Source organism: Ananas comosus, linkage group 24, assembly GCF_001540865.1.
Source record: "Ananas comosus cultivar F153 linkage group 24, ASM154086v1, whole genome shotgun sequence".
NCBI classification, from domain to species: Eukaryota; Viridiplantae; Streptophyta; class Magnoliopsida; order Poales; family Bromeliaceae; genus Ananas; species Ananas comosus.
In genome coordinates this window covers 6852358-6865643 of record NC_033644.1, presented here as the reverse complement: position 1 = coordinate 6865643, position 13286 = coordinate 6852358, and the positions used below count along the sequence as shown (strand labels likewise).

General features: G+C 38.2%; 1 protein-coding gene across 3 annotated transcripts; it reads right to left on the bottom strand.

Annotated features, from left to right (window-relative positions):
* On the bottom strand, positions 644-13270 carry LOC109728752 (homeobox-leucine zipper protein ROC6-like). Of its 3 annotated transcripts, none has more exons than XM_020259271.1 (9): positions 13156-13270; positions 11245-11498; positions 10936-11053; positions 10138-10812; positions 9934-10035; positions 9596-9838; positions 7096-7270; positions 4061-4440; positions 644-1619 (listed from the first exon to the last, which is right to left on the bottom strand). In XM_020259271.1, the coding sequence occupies exons 2-9, from the start codon at positions 11469-11471 to the stop codon at positions 1197-1199; spliced, it is 2343 nt and encodes a 780-aa protein (XP_020114860.1). In that variant the 5' UTR covers positions 11472-11498; positions 13156-13270; the 3' UTR covers positions 644-1196. The 3 variants fall into 3 exon arrangements, with proteins under 3 accessions (XP_020114860.1, XP_020114859.1, XP_020114857.1); XM_020259270.1 differs by lacking the exon at positions 13156-13270 and adding an exon at positions 11640-12599 and having other exon boundaries at positions 4061-4437; XM_020259268.1 differs by lacking the exon at positions 13156-13270 and adding an exon at positions 11640-12598.

The window sequence follows — 13286 nt, the reverse complement described above, 5'->3', positions numbered from 1 at the left end:
GCATCAAGCCGACTAGTTCCCCAACCGTGCCTAGTAGCCCGTAGTCGCCTGCGCGCTACACTGTGCTCGGTGCCAACCTCCGGCGAGCAACTTCCGGCCAGCCGGAAAACTCATGGTTTCTTCCTACCTCCAGACCACCATTTTAAAAATGTAAGACCCAGCCATAGCACATAATATAACTCGTTGGGTCCAACCACCGACCCAAAAATGCTTAAGCACAGTTTTTTTACTAGTGTCTAAGTCTCTGTATAAATCATGAACCCCTTCTTTCGATCCGATGTGGGCATTATTGGGGTGTCACAGACTCCCCCCGTTAAGGCCCTGACGTCCTCGTCAGTCCAATCACACACAGCCCAAGATAACCAGGCGATGTGAGACTCGTCTCGCTAGCCCGTCATCCAGACCCTGGCTCAGCCGAGACTCGCCACACATGTCCAGCTGGTGAACCTGGCTCTGATACCAAATGTAACGACCCAGCCCACTAGCAATAATAACTCGTTGGGTCCAACCACCGACCCAAAAATGCTTAAGCCCAGTTATTATTACTAGTGTCTAAGTCTCTTATAAACCCAATGACAACCCCTTTCCCATCCGATGTGGAATTATTGGGGTGTCACATAAACACACAAAAAAACTGAAGTGATACAAAAGGAAAAGTACACAATGATAATATTAAAAGGAAAATTAACTAACCAACAATCATGACTTAAATCAAACACTACAACACAGCATAGTTGGGGATTCTTTGACTCAATCTATAAGCTCGATCTCTCTCTCTTTTTCTCTCTATCCCCCTTTGGAGATTCCGAAAAACTATGCATAATGAAAATACATAAATATAAATATGCATCTATTGAATAACAACAACACTATGCAGCAAAAGCCTGGGATTGCCACTGTTTGGAGACCAAGTCAATACCCGAACCACCACCATTGCTCTCGTGCTAAAAAAACCATGCACGCATGCATGCACCCACGCACGCACTCGGCTACGTGCGTTCCTTAGCACTTAGCAAGGGTTACGATATATGCGTCGTCGTCGTCGTCGTCGCGGTTCGTTCTTGACTCAACCCACTAATGTGTGCTCGCCTAAGGCTAGCTCTATATATATATATTACGAGCAGAAATATATCTTAAATATAACATTTTTTTCCTTTTTTCGAATGAAATCTTCTTATTTTGGGGATTGGGACTAGTTACGGTGAGATGATGTTGTCGTTCTGGAGCGCGGCCTTGATCTTCTGGATGGTGCAGGTGAGGAGGTTGTTGACGGTCTCGACGGACTCCATGGTGAGCTTCGCGGTCGGGAGGCTGTTGACGAGGATCTGGAACGCGACGGTGACGAGCGACCCCCCGCCAACGCTGCTGCCGTCGATGTTGGCGTCGGAGGGGGCGGCGGATGTTGGGGGGTTGGAATTGGGAATGTTCGGATTGCTGCGGGGGGCGTCGGGGAGGATGGCGAAGCCGGAGGGAAGGAGGGCGACGTAGGCGGAGTCACCGCCGTTCATGACGAGGTGCATCGCGGGGACGTCGACGGGGGCGTACACCACCAGCGAGCCCGACGCGTCGGTGCACGTCTCCTGCAGGATCAGCATGCTGCTCTGGTTCGAATTCACAGCCTACAATTAATATCAATCAACCAAACACATCGATCATCAGAACTTCTTTTTTTTTTTTTTTTTTTTTTTTTTTTTTTTTTTTGTAAAAACATATACTAATGAATGGAAACTCAAAAAAAAAAGAAAAGAAAAGAAAAGAAAAAGATGAAGAACATATATAAAGCTGTGATTCTTGTATAACTTCAATTTGCCTACCAATGATTTACTCTATAATTGCATTTTTACCGTCACACAGTTTAAGACATTGTACTCTTATTTTTGTTTCCTAAACACTTTTGCGTTTGATAGTAAATAGAATAGTAAATTAATTAGTATATTTTATTAATAAAATACGAGAAACGTACTATATTTTATTGTGATGATCTGCGAGCAATAAAATATAAGTATATAATATTTTATTATCCTATTGGATGGTAGATTTTTCAGAAAAAAAAATAAAATAGAAGGTAAAATAATGCAACTTAATATTAAAACCAAGGGTTATTTGGCTTGTCACTCATGCTTTACTATTCACGTATTTTTCATCAAAAGGCTTACTTATAGTTTAACTTTATATCTAAATTTTAGCAAAGTTTAAAGTTCATAAATTGAGGACCATACGTTCAATTTACCCTCAGATTTAATTCATGTTCTTTCTTGAAACTTACATCAAAATTATGCAATATAATCATGTAATTTTTTGTATTAATTAAGTTTCTGACTTTTGAAAGCCACATAGAGATGGATTCCTCAGCTTTTGAGGATGTTTGTACAAAATGTCGTTTTCGAGGGTTAGATATGCAAAAAAAAAAAAATACTCCCACCCATCCCAGCCAAACCAGAAAAGTAAAAAGGCGACAAAACTTTTCAACTCAAAGACTTACAGCAGCTGCCGACATTTTTCCGAAACAGAACACCGTCGGAGTCAGAAAGAAAGACAGCAAATCGCATTAGATCGAAAGAGCAGCCCATCAAATTGTCCCACTGTGCCCTCGCGATCACAGCCGTCCATTGTCGACGGCCGTGATCGCGACGCCGAGATCCAACCGTCAGGATCTGGGCTTTGTTTTATTATTATTATTATTATTATTATTATTAATGTCAACCTTTTCACATCTTATCCCTATCTAAACTTTCGAATAACTTGTCCTCTTTTGTCTCATTGTCTACTACTCCCCGGCCTAGGAGAAAGTAACTCATAATAATTATTTTTTGTTTTTTTGTTTACTTACCCCATGCAAATGAAAAAAAAAAAGTACTAGTACCCTATTTTGAGGTACATGATACATGACATGTATTACTTGGTCAATTAAAAAAAACTCTAATTTTTGAATAAATAAAATGCATAATATACACTCCTTTAGACTTAGTTGGTAGTGTTGCTCATATAAATAAAAAATTTTATTTATACACTCCAATGAAGCGGCGGTGTAGATCTTAAACCTCTCGTACTACGATTCATAAAAATTAAAGTAATTTTTAGTTAAAACAAGTTGATGTGATAAGTAGAAAATAATAATTTTTGAATGAAAAAGATATAAAATATACGACATATTTTGAGGTGTAACAAGCATCAACTTGCACATGTAATCTCGGAGGTTTGTGTATTTGTATATATATCAGCCTTTCAATTTTTTTTTTTTAATTTATTTACATGCCGTATATAAATTTTTAATTAGCTTTTAATTCATTTTAACTAGGAAAAATTTACGCATACATTTCATAATAATTATAAATCTTATATCCTTACTTTAGAATTCACAAAAAAGTAATAAAATTTTTAATCGAAAAAAAGAGCTAGACAAGACAGAAAGACATGCATTATCACTAACCCATTAAATTAGAATGATATATATAAAATTTATATTCTTTTTTCAAAATAAATTAGTACTAGTTTAACAAGCAACCCATGCAGCCCCAGTTTTTGTGCAATTCAGTGGCAGTTATAATCCGTGACAGTCATTTAATAATCCGTACAATTATTTTTGATCCTCTTTCGTTTCTAATATTTGAATTATTTGAGTTGTACATTATTGTATTTCTTTTTTATTTTTTAGAGTTTAGATAACTAAATATAGTGGGGCCAAAGTTCAAACTGATCAGACATCTAATATATATTTTTTTTTCTTTTTTTTTGAAGATAAAGCCCTACAGAACTTATCTACACCATATAAACTATTTTGAATTAGTTTTTTAACCATTCAAAATTTTAATTTTACTATTCAATTTTTTAATTTCGTTTGATTTTTGAGTTAATTAATGTTAGATTTAGTTAGTGTGGGATTCTCGCTTAAATTTAAAAGTAAAAATATTTTTTTGACTTATTAAAAAATTAAATAAATAATTTGAGAGGTTGAATAATAAAATTAAAATATAGAAAGACGGATAAGGAGATTTAAAATAAGAAGAAAAAGGAGCGGAGGAGGAGGAGGAGGAGGAGGAGGAGGAGGTGGTGCACTTACGCCGGCGCGGAGGAGGGAGACGGCGTTGCCGTGGTGCTGGCCCTTGGCGATGTGGGCCATCTCCTGCATGGGCCCGCCGTTGGAGAGGATGTCCCACTGGCTGCGGAGGCGCTCGTCGCGGAGGAAGTCGAAGAGGCGGTGCGGCGGGACGGGGAGCCAGACGGAGGTGGCGGCGCTGAGGACGACGCCGGGGGGCTCGCCCGGGTCGCTGACGCTCTGGCGCGTCAGCACCCGCACCTCGTCCCCGACCCCCGCGCACCCCCACTCGTCCAGCCGCCGCCAGTTCTGCGCCGCCGACGCGCACACCCCCGCGCAGAAGCTGTCCGTCATCCGCTGCGCCAGCTTCAGCATGCTCCGCCGGCCCCCCGGCGTTATCGCTGCTGCACCCCCACCCCACCCCACCAACCCCGTTCGTACGTTCAGCCAATTATGAATTAATTTATGTCATCAACAATAATTCACAAACATCATGTCATATTCATTTAATTTAATCACTAGCGCTGATCAGTCAATCATCCGCTTAATTGCTATCTCCTAACCAGAGAACACAACATTGATACCAAACACCTGGTGCTCTACAGAATTTTTCGCTGTTATCGCTGTTAGATCTATCCCTCTGACCATTTCTATCATTCTAACCGCACATCACTTCATTCAGGGGTCGAAAATCTAACAGCGCTAATAACTTGGTGCTATTAATAATATACTAGTCTAATTCTATATGTATAGGTCTTAACTTAGAACATTCTAATTAGGAGTATGAAAAAATTAGAACAAAAGATTTATCAAGTGAAATAGTAATTTATTCCTAATATTAATATATGTATCTTAATTTCTAAACCCGTTCCCTCCTAAATTGATATTTTGGATAATATAGTATCAAAACTAATTCAAAATTCCTTCACTCTGTTAGATCGTGGTTCGATCTCAACCTTTAACATCTAATGTGTTAAAACCTTAAACTCCTAAATCGATATTTTGGGTAACATAGTATCAAAACGAATTCAAAATTTCTCAACCTTTAACATCTAATGCATTAATTTTTTGCATCATATTTACTGGGTTAAATTTCAATCTTCTTCCTTACCTCTTACCTATTAATTTTATGAGTATAGGTGTAGAGAAGCAAAAAATTTAGGCCATGAGAGAAAGATAATTTTTATTATATTCGACCCTTCACACATAAAAATTAGTATGTTCTTTAAGAAGAGTACAGGCACAAAATACTAATTTTTTGGGGGGTTTTCACGTATGTGCAGCTATTTTAAAGGAAAAAGGAATTTGTTTGATCACCTAAACACGCATTTAATGCAGCTGCACATGACCCTCACAAGCTTTAATTATACGAGCAATACAATATTTTTTACTAGTTTTATTTTTTATATTAAAAATTTAAGAGTAATTTTAAATTCTTGCATTGGTTTACTCCCTATATTATACAAACTTAAATATTTTTGAGTCATTTGAGTTTTATATAACTGCCAATTATTTATAAAGGAATTTAAACAATATGGAATCTGATAGCTAATTGCAACGAATATAAAGTTTTTATTTTTCAAAAAGTATTAAAAGGTTGGGGTTTGGTATTTTTTTTTTTTCCCATTTTCTAATATGTAACTTTGAACACTAATTTTGAAGGTTTTATATATAAGAACGTCTATGCAAAGAAACTAAAAAGCAGCAAATATAAAACAGTGATTTTGTGCACTTCAAAAATAGATGTTAAGATGTATAGCCATTAATCCAAAAGTCCATCTTCTCCCCTAGTCTTATCAACTCTTTTTTTTTTTTTTTTTTTTTTTGACGCTAAAATCAATTTGAATGTTTTTGAAACCTAGAATTGAAACGGTGCTGTAAGATTTATAACTATATATATATAGATATACATACAGTATTTTTCTAAAATACTCTACTTTCAATTTAAACACTCTGGTTTTTAAACTTTTATTTATACTGCATTTTAATTTGTAACCATTAAAAATTTCAATTTCTATTGTAAAATAATAATTAAAGAAAGTTTGAAGCATAATAGATTGGTTAAAATGATCATTAATCTAAAAGATTAATTACCGTCTACACTAATGCTCCGTGAGGTATATATTGAGGCCCATATAATATTATTAGTCAAACAAAGTTAAAATAAAAACATATAAAGATAAATTATTTTATTTTTGACATGAGTAACGTTTTCGACGCACGCACCTAAGCGGTGTTTGGTTCGGCGTAAAATAAAAGCTGAAAATTATTTTCGGCATAAAAAACGTCTTTTCACTTATTTGGCTAGATGTAATATAATTTTTCGTAAAAGTATTTTTACGAATTAAAAAAAATTAAAATTTTTGGTTTTTTTTGCTGTTTCCAGTGGAAAACAAAAACTCTATGGAGGAGAGTCACTTATTACCCTCCTGTATTCTTTATATTAATGTACTATTATTATATAATATTTTAGGTATAAATATATATTTATATATTATATATAATATTATATATATATTATATTATATTAATTATTATTATTATATTACATATTACATAATATATAATGTAATTTTGAATGTATTGTATAATTTTGAATATTTTTATTTATAAATGTAGATGATGATGATGATGATGATATTTGTAGATATAAATTATAATTAGAATATATATAATATAGTAATTACTTATATAAATATTATATAATATATATTAGAAGAAAAACATACAATATCATTTTTTATTCAAACTTTTTTCTCAACCAAACGAATATGACTAAAAAACTATTTTTTAAAAAAAAACAAGAAAATATTTTTTTTCATCAAAAATTATTTTTTATAGTCTTACGTTTAACTTAATCTCCGGATAAATCAAAATGTGAGCTTAAATTGTTCATCTAAGAAATTTAGGGAACAGGTCGCTGTATATGTGCAGTACCTCTGTCCTTACATTTTACCCAATCAGAAAATCTGACAAACCGAGAATTCAATGCCAAGAAACGAAACAAACAAAAAAAAATAAAAAATAAAAAATGAAAATGAAAGTATATAATTACTGACCGGCGTGGTCGCGGGCGGGGACGGAGGAGGACATCAGAATGGCGAGGCACTGGCACTGGCGCTGGAGCGTCGCCACCCACCGCCGGGCGCCGAACGCCAGCCCGGACGACAAAAGCGGCCGGTACAGCTGGTGCACTCCCGTCTCGTCGTACTCCGCGTGCTCCACCCATGTTACCTGTGAAAAATAAATACTTACAATATTTTGATAATTTATTTATTTTTTTTAATAAAAAAAATTTGTGCATAAAACAGTTTCTTGATTGGGGTCGGACTCGGACACGATAGAATGCGACAGTACAATACACCACCACGTGAGGACAAAAAAGATGTACTGGAAAGAGTAATAATAGAAGCTGGTAAGAGAAACGTTGACCCACGAGAACTGGAGAGAGGGTTTTGTTTTTTTTTTCCCTTTTCTTCTGGGGCACGAGAGAGCGAGGATTTAGGGGGAAACAATGAAGCAAAATAATAATAATAATAATAATAATAATAGTAATTGTCATGGAGAGTGTGGGGAGTAAATAGTTAAATAGATAAGCTGCTCCGGGAAATGGGGATAATCTAATGCTGAAAATCAGAGAAGAAATAAGGATGCTTTTAATCATAATAAAAAAAAGAAGGGAAAGGACACAAAAAGTACCACACAATGTTAGATAGTGATGTTTAATGCCCATGTTTTAGTGTTCAATGTGGGTTAGCTCTAAGTGAGAGCAACAACAACAAAAAAAAAAAGAATGAATAACTTCAAAATGGACTCTATGATATGATGCATTTGTAATTTATTACAGAGATTCAAAGATATATATAATACTCTGCCACAGTTAAATATAAAAATATTTAAATATCGTTTTTTACCAACTTAAACTTAAAGTACAACGGCTGTTCCATATTATTTAACATGTTATCAGAGCAAAAGTTTTACATCATGGACCTTGCAAAAAGTCTCAAATTTAGTTGTGAGAGGGATAGTTAAATATAAAAATATTTAAATACCGTTCTCTACAAGCTTATGCTTTTATAGTACAACGCTTGTTCCGTATTATTCAACTATCACTATTGCACTAATTACTATAAAATTTTTATAAATCATAAATTAATAAACTGAGACTTGTAAATTAGTTTTGAAAATTTTTATTTAAAACTTGTACAATGGTTTCTTATTTGATTCTGTCCACAAATTAAATTGTTTTTCTCTCATAAATTATAACAGATATTCAATTGAACTCCTCCAAGTCAGTATAGTAGTAATAAAAAATGTTTGTCAGTCTAGCATTAATTACTCATAAAACAAAATAGCATTTTACTATCAGTTAGTTTATAATTTATATGATATGTTATTATTTTTTTAAAAGTATTTTTTGTATCGAACTAATGCAGAATCTCAAAAGGAGAACAAGATACTACATTTTGAATTATTGAATTATAAACTGTAAATATAGTAACATAAAATTTATTAATTTTTTAACTATTCCCCAAAAAAGAATACATTATATATATTTATTGTTGCGTCGAGATCAGTGTGCAGTGTTCTTACTATTGATGCTCCCAAGGAAGTAGAAGAAGCATCTAAATGATAAACAATGAAAGATGCATGATGAAACCCAATGTATTACACTATAAGCTGGAGGAGATGAGTATGATGCTTCTTCATTTAGGAAGGAGTAATAGATAAAGAATAAGATTCCAATATACTCTCTCTCTCTCTCTCTCTCTCTCTCTCTCTCTCTCTCTCTGATAATGCCTGACAGACAGAATCAGAAGTCACGCAATCCAACTGCAAAACTTTTGGGAGACTGAGCTAAGGCATTGACTTGTTGACAAGAAGGAATGCCTCGGATTCATAAAACATAAAAATATGTACAGTGAGTGAGAGCAGTGAATCCAATCAAGGTGGTCAAATAACTCCATGAATCATGCAGTTTAAGGTAATATAATCCATCCATCACATCCCCTTCTATTGCCCTCATATATTATTAAAAAAACCACCACCCTATACTATGGCTAGTTTTTAACAAAATCTATTACTCTTTTTATTAGAGTTTAAGTTGCTATAAGATAATATTTAAATCTATACTTTCGTAAATAAAAGGAAACTCAAGGAATTTAACGATCCGAATGGATTCGAATTTATAATATTTTATTCGTTACTATTATAAAACAGCTGTATGTACAAATTGGAATGTACTGAATAAGTCAGGACACCGAAAAATTGCGAGATTGGTATGTTGATATAAACCTACTCCCTAGCTACTACTATTTCTCTTGTTTCTAAAGATTCAGGGAAATTTATGCAAAGTAAAATCTAACGGTTGCATATATAACAGCATGTCTGACAGACGTATTACTCCATAAAGCCTATAAAGAGGTACCATTAAAGCCTTCCCCTAAAGCAAATTTAAGGTAATCCATCACATCCCTTAATAACCCACATTGAATATGAACAACTCAGAACAATAGAGAGAGAGAGAGAGAGAGAGAGAGAGAGAGAGGGGTATTATACCTTTGAATACCCATTAGGCATGTCTTGGACCACACACCCGGAAGGCAGCCTCCTACAGCTCATGTAAGGGGTGTTAGCAGCAGCAGCAGCAGCAGCAGCGGCAGAAGTGTTATGATCTCTGAGACCATCAATGGAGACATCCACCACAGCCCACACCCCCTCCGCATGCTGTTTACAGAACCTCAGGAACTGCATTTCCCGGACCGGAACTAGCGGCGACAAAACCTGGAGCTCCGCATGCATCTATAGCAACATACCCAATTACAATTATAAACTAATATGGATGAGATATCAATTGATACTCAATTTTTTCCTCCTTGGAGTATCTAGCTACTTACAAGTTGAAGTGCTCCATTTCTTGTTCCTCCTACTCCGCTGGATATCGCTTCCGTCGTGCTTGTTCTCGCGATCATGCACGGGAACATATCGGCCCAACGATTCTAGACCAGCAGCATTTCGCTTATATATCCTCTCACTTTACGTCGATAGATAAAAAAAAAAAAAAAAAATTGAACGGAAAGAGTTTGATGAGTGCAACGTACTGCGTCCATGAGCGTCTCGACGAGCGCGACGCTGTTGATGATCACCATCCCCATCTCCCTCGTCGCCTCCGAGACGTACCCGGAGGGCCTGGGGCCGATGATCCGCGGGAAAGTGCTGCGGTACTCGTCGTAGTTGAGCGTCTCCGCGGTGCCGTCGAAGGTCGGGATCCAGAGCGGCTCCTCCATCTGCGCCATCTTCACCAGCTCCTCCATCGCCGCCAGCGCCAGCTCGAGGAACACGCTTCGCTCGAACGGCCCGTCGAGCATTCGGTGCGCCGTCGGCGGCGGAGTGATGGGTCCCACCATCGCGCTGGGGACGAAATCGGGGATGGCGGAGAGCGTGTGGGCGACGGAGCCGAGGCCGGCGAAGCCGTTGGTGCCGACGGCGAGCTCCAGCGAGGAATTCGGCATCTGAGGGATGGGGCTGGCGAGGGCGGAGATCGGGCGGCCGAGGAACTTGCCCGCGAGCGCGGAGACGCGGTCGAGCTCGTCCTTGAGGCGCGCGTTCTCGATCCGGAGGTGCTGCTCCTCCAGCGAGACCTCGCCCAGCATGGCGGGGCCGCCGCAGTTGGTGCAGATCGGGTTCCGCATCGCCTCCCGGATCGTCAGGTTCTCCGCCCGCAGCTTGTCGTTCTCCTGCCGGAGGAGCGCGTTCTCGTGCCGCTCGATCTGGGTCTGCTCATGATAAAACCATTCCATCTTATAAATTAATTAATTAATTAATTAATTAGCTCTTGCTCTAGTCATTATATTATATTAATTAATTAAACTCCTGCATGCCCTCAGATTCATTCTCACCTTCATTTGGGTGCGTCTGTTTTGGAACCAAAACTTCACTTGCCGACTTTCCAGGCAAAGCCGCTTGCTCAGCTCCAGCCGCTGCTTCTCGTCCGGGTGAGGGCACTCCTTGAACAATCTGCACCGCATACATAAGCATGCATATAGGAGGTGTCATTCATTACTTGGTCATGAGGTGAAGTGAAAAATAAAGATCCGACAAGTATTTATATATATATATATGTATAAAAATATGAGAGGAAATTAAAGAAGAAGTGAAAGGGGAAGAAGATCGTGGATGGATGGAAGAAGATCGAATGTTCTACTTACGATTCGAGCTCTTGGATTTGCTGAGGGGTGTGGCGGTGGTACCGCTTCTTCTTGCGCGGGTTCTCGTTGCCGTCGAGGTCGTCACCGGAGGCTCCGTCCAAGTTGTCGCTCCCCCCGGATCGGCTCTCGTTCTCGTCCTCCTTGTTCCGTCCCATCGAGTCCCCGTCTCCGCTCCCCGCTCTGCCGCCGCTGCCGCCTCCGACGCCCATAATTCCCATGCGATTCATCTCTCCTTGCACGTCCAAGTTCGTTTGCTATCGAATGAAAATCGTAACTCATGAATACAGCATAAACAAAAATGATCTCACAAAAAAAAAAAAGAAAAAAAAGAAGAGGAACAAAAGAAAAAAGAAAAGAAAAGAGGAATTAATCAAATAATTTAGGCCAAATTGTACCAGGCCGAGGGAGAGGGCGGGGGAAGTACTGAACCCGGCTTTCGAGATCGCGGGGGAGAGGGTTCGCGGTTGCGAGACGGCGCCGGGGGGCATCGTTGCGCTGCCGAAAGGGAAAGCGCCCGAGCTGCCGCCTCCGCCGCCGTCGAACAAGCCGCCGAAACTCATTAAAATTAAAATAGAAAAAAGAAAAAGCGCCCAAGCTCTATTTTGATCAGTAATCGATTCCTTTAGCGCCAAAAGTTGCTCCTTTTCCCTCCCAAAGATCCCTCCTTTCTTATTATGTATGTAAATTCTCCTGATTCTTTTTTTTTTTTTTTCTCTCTCTTGTGACTCGCACTGTAGACAAGAGGAAAGAGAAGCGACACGAAGAACCAAAGGGGCAAGTGCCCAAAATAGAAGGGGGAATAGATAGAAGAAAATAAATACGAATTAAAAAAGAATAAGAAACGGAGAGAGACTAGAGGAGTCAAATGCTTAAACTTTGCTATGAAACCAATCCCTCCAACTCTCTCTCTCTCTCTCTCTCTCTCTCTCTCTCTCCCCCTATGAAGGAACACAAAGGGTGGAAAGAGAGAGAAAAAAGCCCAAGTATGTGAGTGAGGTGAGATCCACCACCTTGGTAGTATAATAACCTCTTTCTCTCTCTCCCTCTCCCTCCTCCCTCTCTCTCTCTCTCTCTTTCTCTCTCACCTACTCACAACCCTAACCCTAACCCTAACCCAAAAAACCAACCCATTTACACAACACCGGTAAGAGCACCAAAAAGGCTAGGAAAAAAAGACCTGTGCACCCACCTCCCCTCTACTCCATTCTCTTGCTTTCTCTGAGAGCATGAGAGAGAGAGAGAGAGAAAGAGGAAGCAAAGAGGAGGAGGAGGAAGCAGAAGAAGAAGAAGGAGAAGTGGCAGAGAGAAGACCAAAACGGCCAAGATAGAACCGGACGTGTGGACTCTACGAGCACCTCAAAGATTAAAGAAGAAAAAAATATAATAATAACAATAATAATGATAATAATAATAATAATAAAACGAGAAAAAAAAAAAACAAACCACGAAGACTAATAATAATGTACTATCACCAGAGTTAATGATGAAGAAATGCTACTGTATGTTATGACCCGCACCGTACGTCACTAAATATTAAATTACAGGAGAGATGAAAACAAAACCATATTTCAAAAGACTATTTAAAAAATTATTTTGTAAATAATTTTTATTAAAAAATTCAAAACAAAAAAAAAAAAGAAAAAAACTGGTGGGGCTGACTTTAGGAAGACCCCCGAGTCAAACAAACGGCCCACACTCTGCCCTTGTTTTCAGACCGAAACATAGGGAGAACAAAAAGTTAAGCAAACAAAAAAACAACACAGTAATTTTTAAGTCAATATTTTAATGCGAGAATTTAAGCAAAAATATAAAATTTTGTAAAAAAAGAACAAGCGCTTCATGAAAGGAAAATCTCCTGTCCCGTGAACCCGGTCCATACACCCTCGACCTCACCTCTAATAATTTACTCACCTTGCCTCTCTTTTAATGGGGGTCTCTACTCAGCAAGGACGGAGTAGAGAAGCACAAAAAGAGCTTTGAAAGCGACTATTCCGAGAAGAAGAGAGAGAGAGAAAGTGGTGGGGGGAGGAGAGAGAAAGTTA

What these genes read in the sequence shown, in the direction of transcription:
- LOC109728752 (XM_020259268.1), bottom strand. Translation starts at nt 11,804, where the DNA reads ATGAGTTTCGGCGGCTTGTTCGACGGCGGCGGAGGCGGCAGCTCGGGC. An exon ending in CCGCCCTCTCCCTCGGCCTG is followed by an intron (nt 11,499 to 11,639) that starts GTACAATTTGGC and finishes TTCATTCGATAG; the next exon opens with CAAACGAACTTGGACGTGCA. An exon ending in ACAGACGCACCCAAATGAAG is followed by an intron (nt 10,813 to 10,935) that starts GTGAGAATGAAT and finishes TATCATGAGCAG; the next exon opens with ACCCAGATCGAGCGGCACGA.